The sequence below is a fragment of the Sciurus vulgaris genome, assembly GCF_902686455.1.
Source record: "Sciurus vulgaris genome assembly, chromosome: 5".
In the NCBI taxonomy this organism is placed as follows: Eukaryota; Metazoa; Chordata; class Mammalia; order Rodentia; family Sciuridae; genus Sciurus; species Sciurus vulgaris.
The window spans coordinates 37,432,177-37,453,874 of record NC_136465.1 but is presented as its reverse complement, the minus strand read 5'-3'; the positions used below and the strand labels follow the sequence as shown (position 1 = coordinate 37,453,874).

At 41.9% G+C, this 21,698-nt stretch overlaps 1 protein-coding gene across 7 annotated transcripts in view; it reads left to right on the top strand.

Moving 5' to 3' along the window:
* Positions 1-21,698, top strand: part of IRF2 (interferon regulatory factor 2) — an 83,022-nt gene that overhangs the window by 49,416 nt on the left and 11,908 nt on the right. For all 7 annotated transcript variants that reach the window (XM_079141939.1, XM_079141940.1, XM_079141942.1 and 4 more), the window contains 4 exons: positions 1,513-1,612; positions 2,268-2,444; positions 2,749-2,795; positions 11,816-11,933. In XM_079141939.1, coding sequence (XP_078998065.1) covers positions 1,513-1,612; positions 2,268-2,444; positions 2,749-2,795; positions 11,816-11,933 — 442 coding nt within the window. The remainder of the gene's footprint in view (positions 1-1,512; positions 1,613-2,267; positions 2,445-2,748; positions 2,796-11,815; positions 11,934-21,698) is intronic.

Genomic DNA, 21,698 nt, shown 5'->3' with positions numbered 1-21,698 from the left:
TGTTCTCTGATTTTCATGTACATTAACAAAAAAATAAATAAATAAATTCCTTTTCTGATCCTCTGCTCTTTGGCCCACCTGAGATGAGACCCTACTTGGCTGCAGATGACACAGAATGAATAACGAGGAGTTTATGAAAAAGTCTCTCACTTTCGGTTCTTCTTTATTAACTGACTTTTAAAAATATGGTAGAATTTTCCCTTGTAACAGCTTTTGGGAAACTCTCCAGCATTCTGAAATATTTTCAGTTCAGTTACAAGGTACTGAGTCCCTTTTGGGACAGCTGGAACCCTTTCTGGATATCACCATGTGAGGCCAAAGTGGTGGAAAATCCCTGCCAAGGGTCCCTTTCCTTCCCAGTGCAAGAGCCCGGAACCTAGCAGTTATCAGGACTGTTTGAGAGCTCTTTAAAAAGTACAGTTCCTGGGCCCTAGTCTCCACAGAAACCAGGTCAACAGATCTGTCACAGGACAGGGGATCCTCTAACTCTAAAGCTAGGAGATGATGTGTGGCATGATCATGGGATCGCATGACCTTGGTTTGGAACGTAGACCTTTTTAATCATAAATTCCTCAGTTTAAATAATTTGATTTTGTTTCTCAGTTTTCTCACCTGTAAAATGGAAATTATAACATATACTTAGCTTGGTAGCTAGTAACTGCGAGAAGAAAACTGAGCGCTGTGTGGACGTGTGTAGAAAAATGTCCAGTGCCGCGGGACCTTTTGTCTTTCTGGCACTGTGACAGTACTGGCTGGACCAGGGTACACACATGTAATTTCACTGTGAATCTGAGACTTTGTTTCTAAAGCCTTAGTTTCTAATCGGGTGTTTGCCTGGGTTGATTTAAACAATTTGAAGTTATCTCTGTAAGAAAAGAGAGAATCTGACAGGATTGTACTCACCAGAAAATGAGTGTCATCTCATAATCTCTACATTTCTGTTTGCCCTTTTTGCTATTTCATGCAGGGAGGTAGACCTGTGAGGATTAGAACCCTCTGAAAAATTCTCTCTTTTTGTCAAACACACAAGAAGATGGAGATACTTGGTTTCTGAGGCAATGACCTCCGATACACTCAACTTCCCTTTAGCAACATAAAGGGGTGTGTGTAATTTTTAACTACCTAAGGCAGCTTGGAGTTACTGTTTACCAAGTGATGAGAAGAAACTGTAAGAATAAGCATTAGAAGTGTCATTTGGTGGCCAGTGATCTATGGTCCTGTAAAAAAAAGACATGCACAAAAGATGGGACTCATTGGCACATCCACATACCTTTGACTCTGGAGTATATTCCTACTCTTCCAGCTCCAGAAGACTCTCATTCTCCACCAGGATAGACTGTTGAGCTTCGGGACCTGGTGGGGAAGTGGATTTGCGTTATGGCCTATTGTACCATGGACACTCAGCAACTCAGTGGTACTTAGCAGGGAATCTCAGTAGCTAGAACTTAAGAACCCTTTGCCAGGGTCGGCCAAAACCCATGACTGCAGTTTTCTTTACCTTTGTTATTCTAGGAAAAGAAGATTTTCCAGATCCCCTGGATGCATGCGGCTAGACACGGGTGGGATGTAGAAAAAGATGCACCACTATTTCGAAACTGGGCCATCCATACAGGTAATCAGTCCCCTGTATTGTGTAGCGTCAAGTGCTATCGTTTGTCTTTGCTTTCATTATACATATAAAATGTCCTCACTTATGGTCATGTCACAGGGAAGTGGTGTTCCACCCATCCTCCAGGATCTCAGTCCTTAAGTTTTCCCCAGATGTACTATGAGAAATTCTCCAGTGTTACCAGGGGAATGAATATAAACTCATTTGTTCTGGAGCTATAAACTTGGGCAGAATTTGTCTCCCCCAAAAGTAGTCAGGTATATATTTATTCATTACAAAGTTTAAGTAGGGAGCTATTTACAGAGTTGGAATTTTTACTCAATGTTTAAAAGTTATTTCTGCCTGTTGGGCTTTCAGCCTTACATAGTTTGCATCCATTCTTCATTTTATAATTTGATTTGTTCCCCCTCAAGCAGTTTGGTAGAAACCATCCCTGCCTGTCTCAGTTTATCTAGGTTTTAAAAATAAAATTTTTAAGAACTTTTCCCTTCAGTCCCAGGCAAACCAGGAGGGTTGGTCACTGTAGGTTAGAACCCTGAATGAAAAGGTTTCTCTGTACCACCTGGTCAGCAAGGCTATTTCCAAAATTTTTTTTACTCTGTGTCTAATTCTTCCTTCTCCTCTCTTTTTTTTTTCTCTCCTCTGACTATTTTGTTAGGAAAGCATCAGCCAGGAGTAGATAAACCTGATCCAAAAACATGGAAGGCGAATTTCCGATGTGCCATGAATTCTTTGCCTGATATTGAAGAAGTTAAGGATAAAAGTATAAAGAAAGGAAACAATGCCTTCAGAGTATACCGGATGTTGCCCTTATCTGAACGACCTTCTAAGAAAGGTATAGATATGTACTGAAATAACAATCACTCAACACATACCGTGGTGCCTTTGTGATTTCTTTTTTTCTGCAACTGTGGTCACTTCAAGGACAGAATACCTGTTCATGCTGTAGGTGATAATTCTGCCCTTACATCACTTGGAAAAATGACTTTCAAGGCACCAAAGGAATAAAAGATTCATTTGGAATTTTGATCACATGCAGATTAAGTAACAAGTTCACCCAGAGTTTTAGAATTTAATGCAGGGGAAATGTTTCTCTTTTTGTCCACAAATTAATCCCAAACTCTTGTTTGTTGCCACAGGAAAGAAACCAAAGACAGAAAAAGAAGACAGAGTTAAGCACATCAAGGTAATCTTTGGTTGTTCAGAGAGAGAGCCAAAATTGGGCCCACATTAGTGATTCATATTTTGTTTCATAAAAACAAATAATATGATCTCTGTGGAGAATTTAATCTTTTTTATGTGCTTTACATGTCTCTGCTTGGGCATGTACTCACTTGCAGACACAGGTACACATATTTCCCGATTAAGCCAATGTCACTGAGAAATTTATGAATGAAATCACAAATTTACATTTGCTCGACAGTCTGAATCCTGCATCTGGTCACTACAACTGTTATCTGCCAATTAGTTAGTTCCAACTGAGCTCTAGCAGCCAGTTTATATATTCTGTTATAAAGTGTATTTTTACATGATTAAAGGTATTTTAATATATCTTAAATATCATGTACTTCTATTAAAATGTATTAAATATATTTTCCATGTAGTTCATCATAGACCATTAGGTGGGGGACACAGTGCTCAGCTCCAGCACTGTTAGTGTAGTTCTCAATGGCTGCTTTCTACTCCACTGTAGAACCATTTCTCATGACTCCCAAGGGTTTTCTGTAGGGTTGTATATATGTGCGTGAGCTTTTTAGGTTGTCTGAATCGTGCTATAGTTTGAGGACCTTGGTGCATGGATTATATAATCCATGTTAAATATTGAGAAAAGAGATAAGTATCCCATGCACAGCTGGGGAACAGCTTCTGTGGCTAAGAAAGAGCAGATGGTACAGTCACAGACCCATAGACCATCCGAGAGATGATCGAGTTCACTGGCTTCCATTTGCAGAGGAAGAAACTGAGGTGCAGAGTTGAGTGGTGTATGTCCAAGATCATGTGGTTATAAATATTCTGATTTATAATCTAGGAGAACTGTTGAAAAGACTCAAACTGTCCAGAAAGCACGGAGTTTAAAAACAAGTCAATAAATTGAGATCATCTGAAGAAAAATGCAAAGTAATTTATTTCAGATATATAATTAGGCTTGTGAAAGGGCTGCATCCCTTGTCATCTGTGGAAGATTGATTCCAGGATGCCCTGCTTATCCCTAAACCCACAGATGCCCAAGTCCCTGATATAAAATGGTGTGGTATTTGCACAGAACCTATGAACATCCTCCTGATCACTTTAAAATCATCTCTAGATTACTTATGATACCTGGTAAAATATAAAAGCTATGTAAATAGCTGTTCTACTTTATTGTTTAGGGGTTAGTGACCAGAAAAAAAGCTTGTACATGTTCAGTGCAGACACAATTTCTTTTTCTCATATTTTCAGTCTGCAGTTGAATCCATAGATGCAGAACATGTCAATACAAAGTTAGATTTTGAAAAACTTAGAAAAACTATTCAAGTTTCAGACGTATTTATCTCTCCAAGGAAAAATAAGTATTGTAAACATAGTATTTTAGCAGTGGTATCTCCAGTTGCATTTTTGGTATTTTTAGTTTCTGACTCATTTAAAACATAGTACAGTATTAAGAATTAATTTTATTTAAGTGTTTGTGGAAATGTTTTATACACATAGAAAGAGACAAGTGAGTAAAATTTACTACAGTTGATAACCCCAATATCAGCATTAATCAGCTCCTTGCCAATTTTGTTTCATTCGTATCTCCAAATGACTTCTGACTTTCAACATGAAATCAGAGGTATTCATCTTATTTTGACTTACTAAAATAATTTCTTATGACTTAGTTTAATATTTGGAAGCAAATTCCAAGCACTATGTTATTTCTTCCACAGATACTTCATTATGTATCTTTCAAAAATAAATGCTCTTTAAAAATGCCATAATATTAGTAGTATTATACCTGAAAACATTAGTAGCAATTTGATATAATCAAATATCCAGCCATTTTTCAGGTTTCCAGTTGTCTCATAAATGTTATTATAACTTTTATATAGTTTGTTTACCTGAATTAAGATCCATGCAAGACCCGCATGTGATTTTTTGATATCTGTCAAAATTTTTTTAATCTATAGGTTTTTCCTATATCACTTTTTTAAAAAAATTATTTTTCCTTGCAGTTGTGAAAAACTAGTTGTTAGCCATTTCAAATTCACCACAGTGGATTTTTAAAGTCTTGGCAGTTTGATTATTTTATCAAAAATGTGTCTTTTCCACAAATATGTGACTTTGAAAAGTTTGATACAATCTTAAGTGTGACTTGAATGCTCTTTCACAGCATCCAACTCAGTGCCTGGCCCAGAACAAATAATACGTATTTGACGACTGAATGGATATGTAAACATTTTTTAATAAATAGATGCATGAATAAATATGTGGCGAAGTAAAGGGTTTTATATTAGGATACAGATTTAATTTCACAATTGCATGGAGGAGAGAAATAAGAATGGTGTAACATGCTCATTTTTTTACACATTTTGTGTATATCTACCCACTATATTCCATTGAATCTCAGATGCCAGTGATTATAAGATGCACCATTATTTCATGTATTTCTAGGAAAATCAGCTTCCAATGAAGCCATGACACACAGTTGATTATAAGGCTTCTCTATTTCAGGGATGTGGAAATGTGAAGAAATGTGCCTCCTAGAATTGATGACATGCAATGTTCTCCTAAGTGAGGGTTCTCTGCAGTCACATTAGCACTGCAGTGACTTCCACATGTCCATTAAAATGAGCAAGTTGTGGAAAGCGTAGCTGTGGGTGGGGCTTGGCCTTGTTGGCTCAGGAAGTAAGTGAGAGGTTCCCCTTAGGTGTGGGTCAAGTTCCCTCTAGTAAAGTGCATATTATGAATCCTCTGTAATGAAGATCTGGTTGATACCTGAAACCTGTCCCTTGAGGGACACCATTCCTTCGCAGAAGGCAGATGATTCATCAGATAGAAGTGCAGCCTAACTTTTCAATTGAAATCTACTTGCATATGTCCTATAGCACAGCAATGGAAAATGGGTAAGGCCAGCGGGCTGCCCAGGTTTTGTGGTTCATGGCTGCCAAAGCCAGTGTTTTGACATGGTCTATCTGTAGGTTTCTACAGTTAATTCCCCAGATGGTTTGGAATGGTGCTATGAATACATGACTTCCTTTTTGTATCTTAGAACACCTGAATTTCAAGTTCATATGTTCTGTGCAAATATGTAACTAGATAAACTAGGTAGCTTTCTTCTATTCAGAAAATTTGTCAGTGTATGCCTAGTGTAGTAACTAGTTATGAATACTTGCTGTTGAGACAAGCTTTTCCCAGTTTTCAATTCAAGTTGAGCTTTTAATTGGCAAACGATGTTTAGAACATGCCGTCAATTACCTGAAGTTTTTCTGGGTCACACAGATGATTTACCTCTGTACTTTATGCTGTCACAGCACATAGTTTCCCCCCAAGACTCATGGCCATGTAATTGGTTTGGAAATGATGCCTCTCAACATCCTCTAGAATTCTTTTTGTGAACATATCCTACGCTTTACCTGATCTCAGCCCCGCTTATGTGAAGGTAACCAGCCATTGAAGGAAATTTGAGGGGAAAAACAGTAGAGAGCTATGTTAATTGCACATCACCAGTGCATAAATGTGTTTCAAAAGTATCATGGAGTAGAGTATTCTGTGAGAATTCAGGTAAGACAGATAATCATAAGGCTAAAAGTAGATAAAACAGAGGGTTATTAGTTGCCTTTTTTTTTTAACCCCTCTTAAGTGACAATTATTACCTCATTTGGTTCTCCCTGTGGTAAACAGGTCATCTCCCTTTTCCCATATTGAGGAAGAAGAGGCACAGAGAAACTGAGTTATTTTCCCAAGGTTGCACTGCTTTATGAAGCTCTGGGACTTGAATCCAAGTCAGTTGTCTCCAGGACCTGTGCTCTTTCACTTCATCAAATGCCTTTCTGTCTCTTGGAATCTATAGTAAGGACTTTGGGTTGGGTACGATAAAATGGTAGCATTTCTCAAAATTAGAAACTTCATGAATGAAGCTCTAGAGATTATAGTTGTTGTTTGGTCTTCCTTGAATGAATCAGGAAACTGGCTTAATTAGAGCAGGAACACGTGTGAGGGAACAGCGGAAAATGAAGATGTGCAGGTAGAGCAGATATAAATGAATACTTCCTGCCTTAGAGGGTTGTTTGCAGATTTAATGCATGCTTTAACACTGAAATGCTTTCAGATCAAAGCATAAGTGTTATGATGGAAATACAACTGAAAGGGGTCTAAGATAATGGTGAAGAGTAGGACAGGCTTGTGTGAGTTCTCAACACACACCCATGGGCAGAACTTGCAAAAAAAAGCAGATTCCAGTCCACAGAACTTTCTAATAGAGCTGATGGCTCTAACAGCAACATGAGCAACATGAGCTCTTGGTCACCATTCAGAGACAGGCCAAGTGACCACCTGTTTTAGCTGTTGCTACCATAGTCCCTTCATTAGTTGGAAGAGGTCTTCTGTTTTTAAACTTAATCAGATGAAAGCACATAGCAGAAACCCACTTGAAAAAACACATAAAATCTTAGCTATCTTGGGTGAAACACGTATCAATCAGGCTTATCCCACCTACTCTGGTTTCTTCCTTCCTCTCCAGGTGGCTCTTTAGGGGATTACTCAGAGTCTGTATGGATGATTTTGTGAAATAAAGTACAGTTGAACTCCTTAGAACAGATTCCTGGAGCATGATAGAGTTGGTATTTAAGGGAGGTCTTTCCTGGAGTGATCGGAAGGGATGACGAGAAGAGAGAGACCACCTTACTTAGCAAGTGTGGACAAAGATGGCAGCCATGAGAATGGAGCAGATGAGACATTTTTTCAGAGCTTGGAAGGAGATGCAGAAGATGAAGACAGGAGTGGATTAAAGAGGAGGCCCAGAGAAAGGATGTTGGGAATGGTGCTCATTACAGAAAAGAGGGCAGGTTCAATTTTGAATGCATTGAGTGTCCAATGGCAGAGAGCCCTGTAAAGCAGATGTTTGTTAGCAGATTGGGTCCCAGGCATAGAAATCTGGTAAGTGTTGGGGGTACAAGTGTATGGTCATTTGCTCCAGAATGACGTCAGAGACCTGGTAGACAGATGCCTTCTCTAAGACAGAAGCTCTGTGAGATGAGACAGACCCCAGGAGAAAGGGAGAGAGAAGAAGAAAGTGAAGATGACCTCATTCTAGAAAGGAAAGGTATTTCTAGGACTAGGCAGGAGGCTGCAGGCTCTTTTGTACTAGAGCTATTCTTTGTGGATTGTGGCTGCTGAGGTGTGATGTGTACACACTTCTAGGTCCAATTCCCTGGCCTACTCTGTGGAGCTCAGCTATCGGCCCCCAATTTTTGTTAGCTGATAGATTAGAGATACCCTTAGATTGGATGTCCTTAAATTGGCTTAAAGGAGATTAGCTCTGCACAGATGAATCAGGGCATTTTGGGGTATGGAAGGGTGGGAAGTCACCTATGGCCATTACTTTAGGGGAGAGGAGGTCAAGAGAAGGAACTTTGACGCAGGGGTGAGACAGAAGGGTGTGGAGTAGAGGGATGCGAACTTTGCCCAGTAGAGGCCCTCTGCTGTCCTCTAACGTAGGTCCACCCCAAGTCCATCCAGCAAGCCTAAGCTTGAGACCAGCCAAAGGTGGACTGTTTACAAGTCTAAAGACAGCTGCCCCTACCTTTAAACACTCTCGGATGCTAGTATGCTTTTGCCTAAAGTCTCTTAAACTGTAGACCAAACCTTAGGTTCTGTGATTCTGGAAAATATTCTTAAACCTAAATATTTGGCAGTTAATGCATCATAGAGGAATCCGGCCCCAAGCATGATCTTATATGATTTTCTTTGGAGCAGGGCAAGAAGATTAGAACCAAGAATGCTGTAGGCTACTTGATTTGTAGGAGAGCCTAAAATGAGAAAGGGAACAGAGAGTAGTCTGGATCAGAATGAACCATGCTAGGTTATGGTGCAGTGTGAGGCCTGGTTGGGACTGGTCAGGAGTGAGGCATCGGAGGGCCAGCCAGACCTGCACTATCTCCGCACATATTACATAGAGAATTTTACACCTCTTTTTTCAGCTTGGATCCTTGAGTTATTTAATATAGTTTAGGTTTAGATGTACCTACTTCTAATCATTTCAAACATTTTGACTGAGTTTAGTGAAGACCCTTCTCCCATGGGCCTATCGTTCTGCATTTTCTGTACAGCTTACCATCTTGTCCTTCCAAGTGATAGTACTAATGAGATGGTACCCGCTGAAGACTTTGAAATTGTCAGGATTTTTTTTTTGAGAATGGAGGTGAGAGAGGACTAAAACAAATTCAATATCGTTTCTCAAGCTCCATTGGTAGAATATACTGTTCCATTATAGAACAGGTAGAGATGGTAGTGTAAAACAACAGTCCAAGTAATTCTCTCCCAATCTCCATTAGAATGAGTATAGGGTACAGGGGTTTATTAAGACACAAAGATCCAGATCGAACCTTTGTCCATGACCAAGGACCAAATTGTTCTGTATCTCATCAGACTAAAAGGAGTGTGATCTTGAAAAGTTAATTTAGTCTCTGAGTAATGACTTTCTCAAGTGTAAAGTGAAAAAAGTATCACTTGCCACTAATTAAACTGTAGATCATATGAAGCACAAAGGTCTCTGATTGAGAAGTCAGAATAATTTAGGTTTGTGAATATATGCAAGTCTGACTGCCTTGTTACTTTGGTAAGAAATCTAGAAACAGAATGAGTTTTTTAAAAAAAATAAAAGATAACAAAAGAAACTCCTAAGAAAGAACAGTTCTTTCCATAATTTCCTCAGATCCCTACTGAGCTCCTTTTCAGGGAACTGAGGAAGTGGAAGTGGAATAATGAAATGGGAGGCATGATTGGGAAGGGAAGGACTAAACGGGAATGTTTGAGGAAGCCATCAAGAAAGAACGGGGCCATCAGAGAGGTAGGGAATGCAGCAGTGAAAATAATTCAGGCTGTCAAGAAGGTACAGTATAGACCTCCCTGTTGGGGATGAGAGTGTGGGTCTGGGGAAGGAGATGTGGGAAAAGACCATTGGGTTTGGAAGAACCGAGGTTCATTGGTGACCTTTGATAGTAGTGAGGATTTACTTAATACTAAGTGCCATGTACTTAATGTCTCATTTAATCCTCATACCATCCCTATGACATGGATCCTGGTATGTCCTCAGTTTACAGCTGTCCTCAGTGCCCTAGGAAAGGCTTAAGCCTTTAAAGGGGTTAAATAACATCGTGCGACCAGTGAGAAGTGGAGGAGCCGGTCTTTGTCTCCTGGTGTGTCTGATTCCAAAACCCATGTCCTTACCTCCCCCTGGAAGCTGGATTCTGCACATGGAGTAGAAGCGAGATCATAGGTATATCCTGGCAGGGTTTAGGTGAGGAGGCAGAGTTAGGAAAAGCAGATATTTGTTCAGAGGTTTGGCTTTAGGAAGGAAAAAACAAAAACAAAAACTGGTGACTCAGGTTAACAGAAAGTGAAGAATTTTCCCAGGAATGTCAGACTTCTTATTTGAAACTTAAAAGAGATGTTAGAAGAAAACAGGATTAAAAATCTGCCCAGTAGTGCTGTTCTGGGTTCGTCCTAATGTTTGACCTTTAGCATATCTGGTAAACCATGCAGTGTCTGATTTCTTTTTCTTTCTTTCTCTCTCATCTCCTCCCTCTCCTCTCCTCTCTTCTCCTCTCCTCTCCTCTCTTCTCCTCTCCTCTCCTCTCGCCTCCTCTCCTCTCCTCTCCTCTCCTTTCCTTTCTTCTCTCCTCTCCTTTCTCTTCTCTCCTCTCCTTTCTCTTCTCTTCTCTTCTCTTCTCTTCTCTTCTCTTCTCTTCTCTTCTCTTCTCTTCTCTTCTCTTCTCTTCTCCTCTCTTCTCCCTCTGTCTCTCTTTTTCCTTCCTTCTTCATTCATTCTTTCTTTTTTTAATTTTAACCCAGCTGCACAGTGAAATGATGCCTTAACATTGTCATGGTGGAGTTTGCCAGATGGGATCATGAAGGAGGAGGCTATCTCACTTCCCATGTGATTTCTCTAAGATTTTGGGAGGAGGTTAGCATTGATTCCAAGTAGGACATAAGTAGGTGATAATGATAAGAACACCGAGCATGCCTTAGGCTGTGTACTACTCTTGACCTTTCAAAGTGCAATTTTGTCTTCCTCTGTTCCCAGTCTGTTGTTCCTTCCTTTGCTACCCTCTTCTTCCATTTTGGATTCCCCAGGAATCATCCCATGTGGCTTTTGTCTGTTTTTTACTGCCATCATCAAAGCAAATGTAATCTTACCTTGAGGAAATACTCTCATCGAACTACTGAAAGTCAGAACCTCAGGAATGACTTTTGGAGTCGATTGGTACTCTCAGGGAGTTTGAGTGCACTTAAAGAAAGCTGAAATTCAGAAGTACAATGAGGAAAAGAATTTGTTCTCATTTCATGAATATGAATGTGTTGGATGGGATACTCAGACACTCAAAGGACATTTATGTGAATCTGTGGGCATGGGGTTGCCTAACTGGACTTAGGCCAAAGATGCAGAGGCTTCTGAAGTGACTGTAGCCTGTATTGTCAGCCCCCACCCAGTGTGGGATGCTCAGGTGACCACAGTCCACAGCAAACCATAGCTGAGGAGAATTCATCCACAACTTCCACTGGATCCCTGTTCTTGTGCCAATTGTTAAGGGAGAGTTTTTCCTAAGGAATTATTATAAAAGTGGTAGTGTGATTCCTTTTTTAAAGAGAACGCCAAGGAGTTGCTTCTATGGAACTTGCCCCTCCAAAAAGGAGGACTTGGAATCTCTGCACTGCAGTATTTTACAAGGACAATTCTGCAGCTCTGCTGAACCTGAACCCCAGAGCTATTTGTCCACAGCTGTAAACACTTCCTAAAGGCAAACCAGATGTACAGGTACCATTTCCTTGAAGGAAAATGAAAGAAACCAAATACCCAGAAATGATCTGCTTTAACTCTAAGCTAATTTAAAGAGGTAGAGGATGCATCCGGTAGATGAACATGAATGACCCTAGCATTAAAGAACTTAGACAGAGGGGAGAGTTTAAGCTATCAAAAGGGAGGAGCAAGGAAGTGTTCTCAATTCTTTTTTCTTTTCTTCTTCCTAGCAAGAACCAGTTGAGTCATCTTTGGGGCTTAGTAATGGAGTAAGTGATCTTTCTCCTGAGTTCGCGGTCCTGACTTCAGCTATAAAAAATGAAGTGGATAGTACGGTGAACATCATAGGTAAACTGTTTTGACATCTTATTTTTTATACGCACGAGCAGCCCTCTGAGGTCTAAAATTTGTAAACCAGTGACCTTGAAATAACTTCGTCAGTAGGAGGAGGTCTTGGAACCATCTCAAAATCCAACTTCCATTCTCCAGATTTCAGGGCCAAAAAGTAAAGGCCTTTGAGGATCAGATAAAGGAATTTAGAGGGGTCTATCCCAAGAAAAGAAGGCCCTGAGTGACATCCAGAGAAATGCTTCTTCCCCAGTGGCTCATGGTTACTGGTTCTCACTCTTTTAGTCACATGGACGAGTCTGATTTATTTAACTTGGGAAACAAGGAGTGGGGAGATTGTCCTTGTGCTCTCTCTCAGCAGCTGCTCCTCGGCTTGCTTGCCGCCAAGATGGTGCTCATTTTACAGGTGAAGAAACTGAGGCACAGAGACCTGTTGGCCAAAGAGCACGGTGTGATCTCGTGGGTATTTTTTTTTTTCCCCTGCCCCCGTCGTGGGTACTTTTGAGCACACACCAGACCGAGTCGAGTACCCTGAGCAGGAAGTGGATGGGGGAACAAGGCAGGCCCAATTCCTGTTTTCACAGAGTGACATAGATAGCAAGCAAATAAACCCACAGGTAGCTACAGCATTCCCATTGGTAGTATATTCCTCAAAGGAAGAGGATAAAGAGATGAGAGAGAATAACCTCAAGCCAAATTTAGATTGGGAGGTCCCAGGAGCGACGTTTCCCTGCAGACTGGTGTGAGAACAGCAGTGGCTCATGGGGTGGGCAGGATACCCACAGGGCCTGGAGGAACAGAAAGAAACCAGTGTGGCATAGTGTAGGGAGCACAGTGAGGTCCCCTCAGAGGGGATCGGGAGGTGTCATGGGGACCTTTGTATGCTATGGGGAAGGAGGTTGAATTCCGTCCCAAATTTGCTGGAGGATGGAGGATGCGTTTTTTTTTTTTTGAAGTATGACATGGACCATAAACGCCCAGATGTTTTACATCAATGCACGATGAAAACACCATCCCTTGGAGGATTTTAGGCAAGGAGGTTTACAAGCCATGAACTCATCTTAGCAATGTTCTACTGGGATGCTGGGATGAATGGGTGGTGGGGACCTCATTCAGGAGTAGAGGCCAGAAGTCAATGTGACTTTTTTTCTCAAAATTTGGAACTGGGGCTTTGTGGCCCTCAGGGACCTCTTGGTCCATTTAACTTTGCTCCAGACAGGGCTCCTGATGTTTAATAAGAACCAGATTAGATCAAACACAGCTATACAAGCAAGCTTTAAAAGGCATCTTCATATCTAGATTCTCAGTTTGACAGTGACAGGAGGGCACACAGGGTATAGATGTCAGCCTCTCCTTGTTCCCCTTGGTTTTGGGGGTAGACTGTATGCAGAATCTGCCTTAAACCTTGAGATGTAGTGTGAGACGAACACAAGGCCTGGCCTTTCCCCGAGTGCTAGCACCCAGACTTAGCCCTGAGATGGAGGCAATAGTCCCACAGTAGGGTTTGAGCCGGGAGGGATCTTGGAGACCAAACATCGTTCCCACTTCCAGCGAGGAAGCTCCCGCCCTGTGAGTGAAACCATTTGCCCACCAGAAGCCCAGCTCTCCTCCCACCTGAACCCCTTCTTTTCTGCCCCTGTGGCTGCATCTCCCCACCCCCTGATCTTCATTGCTTACCTTTCTCAGCAGGATTCCCTGCAAGATACATGCATGCCTCTTAAAAACAGGAAGATGTTGGCCAAAACTCCAGGCACATTTTCTTAAGATTCAGCTTATTTTGAGCTCAGTGGTTGGTGTTTTAGAGGGTCCTCCTTCATTTATGAGGTGAAGTCAGCCTCAGGTGATATGCCGAACCAAAGCTAGAGTTGCATCGGGGGATGGTTTTCTTTACTTTTAAAAATATTATTATTATATTTATTTTTAATTGACATATAATGCTTGTGTGTATTTATGGGATACAGGATAATGTTTTGACTTATACATGTATTATAGAAAGATTCATTCAAGCTAACTAACACATCTATTACCTTAACCCCTTTTTTTTTTGAGATTTAAAAATGTTTTCAGGGGTTGGGGTTGTGGCTCAGTGGGAGATCACTTGCCTGGCATGTGTGAAGCACTGGGCTCAATCCTTCGCACTACATATAAATAAATAAATAAATAAAATGTACTGTGTCCATATACAATTAAAAACAATTTAAAACAAGTTTTCAAGAATCTATGCTTTTAGATATTTTGAAATATACAAAACATATTTTGTTTTATTTTATTTTTATTTTTTGTTTGTTCTTTTTAGATGTACGTGACAGTAGAGTGTATTATACATTCATGGAGTATAACTTACGCAGTTGACCACTAAAGCTTATTCCTCCAGTGCACATCAAACATCTTCCCTTTCCTTATCCTCCCTACCCTCGTCTCCAGTTTCCTGTAACCACCTTTCTTCTGTTTTTGTGCGAATGACTATTTTAGATTCTACATGTAGGTGAGATCCTGCAGTATTTGTCTGGCTTATTTCTCTTAGCATTCGTGTGCTCCAGTTCCACTGTTTTTTAATCATTTAGGTTGAGCGTTCAGGGTTTTCTGTCAGGTTGTTTTCGCCCTCTTGTGTGATTGGTGCAGTGCAGGGCTGTTGTGCATGAGAAGCCTCAGTACTCTTTCCTGGTACAAAGACAATAAGCCAGTTCTGGTTAGAGACTCACCTACTGGATTAAATGACTTCCTGGTATTAATAACAAGTTAATAGTGACTAGCAGGAAAATGAGTTTGAGGATATTTTTCTCATTACTTGGTGCCTGTAGGAAGGTATGTAATTATATGTAAGTGGACCCATAAAGTATTTTAAAGAGAAGGATAATTTGTGATTGTTGCTCACTGTGGTACCATCTCAACTCTGAGCACTTCACAGGGCCTTTTCCCCACAGTCTCCCATGTGGTTATTAATGAGCCATCTTTGGCATTGTGATTTGTGGACAGAGAGGAGAAACACAGGAATTTGCATCCCAAGGCCACTCTGGCATTTGAGATATTGTTTCTCTGTCTTGAAAAATGCTCTATTTAAAAATGACAGTTACTTGCTTTCAGCTCATGTGTTTCTAAACCCAGATATCATTTCAGTTTTCTGTTAATGCTCCAAGATGAAAGCTATAAGGTTTTTATCCTACTTTATTGAGCTACGATTGTAAGATTAAAATTAGAAGCTGATAATCCCAGCAGCTCAGGAGGCTGAGACAGGGAGATCGAAAGTTCAAAGCTAGCCTCAGCAAAAGCAAGGTGCTAAGCAGCTCAGTGAGACCCTGTCTCTAAATAAAAGGGGTACTCGGTGGTTGAGTACCCCTGAGTTCAATCCCTGGTACCCCTCCCCCAAATTAGAAGCTGAAGTGAGTACTTGGTATGATAGTATATATGTTATCTCAAAGCGCTTTAGGAAAATGGATTGAAAATCAATAACTGAATTCAGTGGAAGGCGAGCCACCAGTACATTCTTATTCTGGACAGGGTTGGCTGTTTTCCTTTCTATGAGAATAACTGTGTAAAATGTGAAATCTACTGTCACCCTGACAAATGAACTCTTGCTTCGGTGCCGCAGTGTTTTGCTTTTATTCTTGCCGCAATGCACAGCAGGAACACACACCCAGGAGTCGTCAGAGGGCTATGTCCTGCTCTTGTAACAGCTGGATGTACTTTCAGACTTAGCCAGCTGCGCACACCACAAAGGAGTGCGATGTCTCCATACTGCAAGCAGTCTCCGAAGGTTCCTTCACTCTGTATGGTTAAGTGCCCAAGCTTAGCACCCAACAGACCTCTCCCTGCTTTCCCTTTAAGAGGAGGGAAGGAGAAAAGAAAACTCCTTATTTTTATTTTTAAATTTCTTTAGCTTTGAATTTTGTTGTGTGTGTGTGTGTTGACTTCTGGTTTAGGAAATGGAAGAAGCCAGCAACATGTTGGATTGTTCTGACAGTGCCCGCTGGCCTCTTGCCAAGGTTAGCTGTGCTTTGCTGAGCTGTATAGAAACACTCTCCAGGCCAGCCTAAGAAGTTTGCAGGTGCAGAGGACGTTCTGTCTGACTTGCCTGGGCAGTACTTTACAGCCCCATTGTGTTGCTTGATAAAAGGTGACCCCACCCTTCCATAAAGCAAGGATGGCCTGGAAACAAAGGATGCTTTTCATCACTCTGAAGTTCATACAGCCAAACCAGAGTGACTAGACCTCACAGTAGTTGGGAAGTGGGGCATTTTGAATTTTGTCTTCATTTTGGTTGCCCAAAGTACACCTTTGAGCGCACACTGTTTTGGCAGTTGCTTTCAATTTGACTAACTTTACCTAAAGTGAAGTTTAAGTAGCTTTTTTTTTTTTTTTTTTTTGCCCAACCTATAAACCCTGCTGTCAGGAGGAGAGGAGAACAGACTCACAATGTGGAGACCCACTTTGGCAAGCCCAGGAAGGCCTCCCAGGTTTAGAACTCAAGGGTGGCAGCCTCTGGCACCAGAGTTCAAGTGGTTTGAGGATGGCCAAAGGTGATAATGAGACCCAGCTGTCAAGGTGTGACTCCTCCTTTTCCATTTCTATGGTCCCCTGTGCTCTGTTTTTGCCATGTTCCTGTTGCTTCAGATGTGAAATTGCATCTACAGAATGGGAAGTAGCTTTGGGGCAGTTCTTTAGAAGGAGGACACCCCTCTTAAGGGATCTTCCATGCTTGTTCTCAGAGGGTTACCAGTTGTGTCCTGGGACTCCTCCTGGAAGGATCGAGCCATTCCTTTTTAGGGACCCAGCCATTCCTATTTAGGAATAGGGGCCAGAGACAAGGCATCCATTTTTTATCAGGACCCATGGAAAACTCTTGGCGATATAAAACTGCATGTGAGGAGTGAATCCAGTCACCCCAATATCCTCCGACACAGAGGGGATAGCATACTCTAGTATTTTCTTGGCCGATTGAACCTCCAACAGCCTGGGCACCTGGACAGGACAGTCCCCCGGTGCTAACTGCGAGCCATGCTGCTGGAGTTTAGCAGCTGTGTTTTCAATCTTATGAAGTTTTAATTTATCGAGAAAGCTGTTGTCTTTTTTATGAGGCTTTATATCTTTTCTCCTTCCCGCTCTTGCTTGCTGTCTCCATGCTACTGACAGCCAGATCTTTCCTCGTCGTGTTTCTCAAATCCATCTCCTTTCAGTTGTGACAGTTTCTAGTTGTACTGTGGCTCTCACCAGGGCTTCGCTTGCTCTCTCCCCTTTCGTTCTGTAATCAGATAGAGAGAATTGTCTAAAATGCCAGTAGTACCATGTCACCAGTGTCCCCGAGCAAAGACCCCAGTTCTCCTGGTCCCTGCCCATCACTTTTATGCCTATTTTTAGAATTATTCTGAACAATTCAACCCATATGTGGCCACTAGGGAAACTGAATTTGGTGGTGGCTTTCATTATTGCGGAGCAGCCCCTAAGGCCCTGGCCATTCCACTGCTAAGTGAAGCTGCCACCCGAATGAACGCATCTAGTACCCAGATGGCTGACCCCTGAGACACGGATTCATTCTCTGCTGGTTTGTTTGTTTGTTTATTTGTTTATTTTTTGCGGGGGTGGGGTACCAGGGATTGAACTCAGGGACACTCGACCACTAAGCCACATCCCCAGCCCTAGTTTGTATTTTATTTAAAGACAGGGTCTCGCTGGGTTACTTAGTCCTGCTAAATTGCCGAGGCTGGCTTTGAACTCACAATTCTCCTGCCTCAGCCACCCCCCACCCCCCCCAAACACTGGCATTACAGGCGCCACCATGCTGGGCTTCTGCTGGGGTATTAATGGGAAGCAGTGTTTGGTCCCCATCATATAGTAGCAGGCCATGTGTCTTCTTAGGGGTGAAGCTGCCCGAGGCAACTGCCACATTCTTGCTTTCTCTTGTACCCATCTGGACCATTGAGGCAGGAATAGGGGGCAGCCTGGGGAGCCCTCCCACACAGAGACGGACCCCTGTTTCTGAAGTTGCTAGGCCTCCTCTCTCTCACTGTTGCTCTCCCACCAGTGGTGGCTGTATTTTACAAAATCCAGATCATGGCTATATTTTATAAAGACAAGAGCACTAGATTAGAAGTTAAAGGACTTGGTTTCTTGTGCTATTTCTGAAGTTTTTTATTTACTGGGTGATCTTGGGCAAATGCCCTAACCTCTCTGACACCCAAATTACATATAAATTGAAAAAACTACATCTATTCTTATTTATAAAATGGAAATAATGGTATTTATTTTTTAAAGACTTACATATTATTTCATTTTTTTATTTTTTTAGTTGTTCTAATTAGTTGTACTTGACAGTAGAATGCATTTATACATTTTGATAGCTCATACATAAATGAAGTATAATCTCTCATTTTTCTGGTTATACATATTGCAGGATCACATCAGTAATCCTATTAAATTTAATAAATCCTATTAAATATTAATTCTGATATTTAAACAGAATTTAAATATATATTTAAACAGAATTTAAATATATATTTAAACAGATATAATAATATTGATCCTGCCTGCCTTACAGAGATTTTTGTGAGGAAGAAAGGAAACATATGGACAAATCATCCTCTGGGTAGAAGGTGGTAAATATGATTATGCTGTTATCAAAATCGAATTAAAGTGTGTTTGAATAGAAAAAGTAGCTTCCATCTATGCTGTGTCGTCAGGGCTGGTATTGATGGTGTCAATTCTCACACTCTCAAGTAAGGTCCAAGGGAGACTTCACCCTGTGGTTGATGCTGATGCTCTGATTTCATAAGCTTTGCTGCCAAGTTTAATTCTCGACCCTCTGGCCACCTGGGTGACCTTGGCAATTTACCTGGCCTCCAGTTTCAGCTTTTTCAAGTGTAAAACGATAGGACAAACCCACCTCCCAGGGCCTTTCTGTTTTGAATAGTCTTGGCTTTTAAGCATGGGAGTGAGCTGCTTTCTCAGGTGGAGCCCTGCACTAAGTCAACAATTGTTAATAAAGTAAGAATGACCTTTCAAGCAGTCCAACCGGTTCATCAGTAACCGGCCATGAATAATGTTGTTGTAATTCTCAGCAACTAAATTGAGATAAAATTACCCTCCTGTGGCTGAATTTGCATGATATGCTGATCTTACTTGGCTGGAGGAGCTAGAAATCCACCAAGCTCCTCCAAGTATTAGAGAACTGTTGAAAAGAAATTTCACTGTTGGTTTTGGGCCCAAAGATTCATTAAGGTGAAACCGCAAAGTTTTTCCCCTCAGAGGGGCTTAGAAAGCCGAGAGGAGCTCAGGTTGAACTTCATTAACGCTATCTCTTGGGGAGACTGTGTCACAAAGGAGTAGAAACTTGGGGTCAGGCTAAGCTGACCTTGAATCCCGGTTCTGCCACTTCCTGACTGTCTGACGTTGAATTAGATATTTAGTTCTCTCTCATGCTGTATTTTATTATGTCTAAAATGGGGGTCATGACTGAGCCTTCCTTGTAGGACAGAGAGGTGTGGGGGGCAGATAGGCAGGAGAGGCTAAGGCATGTGCTCAGAAAGTTAGGTTTTCTTATCAGTCAGGTCACTGCCCAGCGCCCAGAGGAGTGCCCCAGAGGGAGGCAGATTAGTGATGGTGTCAAAGTGCATCCAGAGAGCATCTCAGATGTTGTGATTTCCCTGTTCCTCCCGTGGGCTTTGTCTCAAGCTGGAAAGTTCCTCAAGTGCTCTCAGTGAGGGTCGGATGGGGAGAAGTGGTCATCCCTTACTGAGGCACGCAGCAGGACATTCCCATGGGGGACGCTTGGCCTCCGAGATAATGTACTTATGAAAATGGGCTTTCTAGATCTTGACCCAGAAAACAAAAACTTACTACTACTCTGTCCTAGTCACCAGCATCCAGGATTCGAATTTGGGTAGAGGTGCTAATCTATTTTTTTCTTCTTAGGTCATACACATTAAGTGAAATAGAGTGTGACAGATCCCTTTTGGAGTATGGTTCTTTGTTTTGACAGATACTCTCAGTTGTGTGACCACCATGTTCCAGTCAGAACATTTTCATCACTGCAAAACATATTATCCCCCAGCCCCCATGCTATGTCTTCATTGCTTCCTTTAGGTTTAAAAGAGTCCATTTGTTGTAAATCTTGAAATGTTCTAGAAAGCATTAATTGCCATGGCCCACATTTGCAAGTTGTGCATTTCTGCAGGATCCCCTGCGGGCTCCAGCCAGTGAGCCTTCACCTTCCATTCCTTGTTTATGGGTCAGAGATTCTGCTCCTCCCTGGCTCCACCCGTGAGCATGTGTCCTGACAGGAAGCGGAAGTTCTAATGCTGGCTCTCAGCTCTCAGGAGCCATGATTGGGTTGAAGAGATATGGTATATGCAGATAAAAAGTTCGGCGAGAATCCACAGAATTAAATAGCAACACGAAGCAGAAAGTCAAGGAACAGCCCAGGTTGTGTCATGGTGTGGTCTGGGCTGAGCTGCGAGGACAGGGAGTGAGAAGTGTGCAGAGCAGAGACAGGTCTGTCGGTGCCGGAGTGGTCAGGAAGGCTCCAGAAAATGGGCATTCTGGGTACCACCCATCGCCATCTCTTCTACTCTTGCTGAAGCCTCTGGTTCCTTGAACTGGAAAAAATACTTCACCTCCTCAACTTTTATCAGGTGGCTTCTCCTCCTTTTCCTTATTCACTGCCTTAAGCTTTAGATCCCTCTGTGCTGGCCAGTGGCCTACCCAGAATCCTTATAAACCCTCTCATCTCTGTGGCTCTCTTGCTGCCCCTCCCGGTACTGAATAACAGGGACCTTGCAAGCAGGTGCTTTGTTTACTGAATAGCTGAGTTGGACATTGTGGGGGAAAGCAGTGAGAGAAAGTCACGAACAAAGGGACAGGATCACCAAGACATTTGAGCTGCTGCCATTGTTGAGAGCCTAGCTTGCTTGCCCTGTCTCTGTTAGGAGTGGCTGTGCGAAGAAGTGAGTTTTGGAGTATTGGAAGTTGAAGTAGCTTTGATTTAAGTAAATTTATATGAGACCTTCGTTGCCTTGATGCGCTAGACTTCACCTTGTGCCCTCCCTCTTCAAACATGCACACAGGTGCATGCACGCACACACTGCTTGCTTGGCTTCTGTCTCCACCCACCTACTGCTTCTCAGGACTTGGGACTGGACAGGACTTCGTGTTCTTTTCCTGCCACTTTATTGACTAGGGAGAAATGGCAAAGGAAACTTGAGAGAGGTCCGTGTGGGCACGCAGTCCAAGCCTAGTGAACCGGCGTAATTGGTGCCCTCGCACTCAAATGGGATAGTCTAAAGGATGAAAGCAGGATTTGGGAGTCTGCTTGCCATAAATTGCCTGCTTTCCTCTTCTTTAATTATATCCCTGCCAGGAAAACCTAACAGCATCCTATTTTCCTTCCACTCTGTTCACTGTGGCTTTTTGAACTCTTTTATCACATCCCCAGCCCCTTTCCCAGCCTCTTCTGCGCTGTCTTTTCTTTATTACAAAACCTATGAATTCCCACTGTACCCTGAAACCTTCCCTGAGTAGAAATCAGATACTCTTCTTACTGCTCCCCAAAGTGATTACAATGGGAACTTATGTTTAAACAAAAATAACTCATCAATAAGAATCTTGGAGTTACCGAATCAAGAGCCAATCCTCAATGGGTAACATCTCCAGGAATGTGACTTCTTCCTGCCCATCCTGAATATTTTGTAGTTGCCAAAGGGGGAGGAAGTGACAGGAACAAAGGACGCTGCATAGAATCCAAGCTGTGTGAGTTTGAACAGGACACTCTCCCTC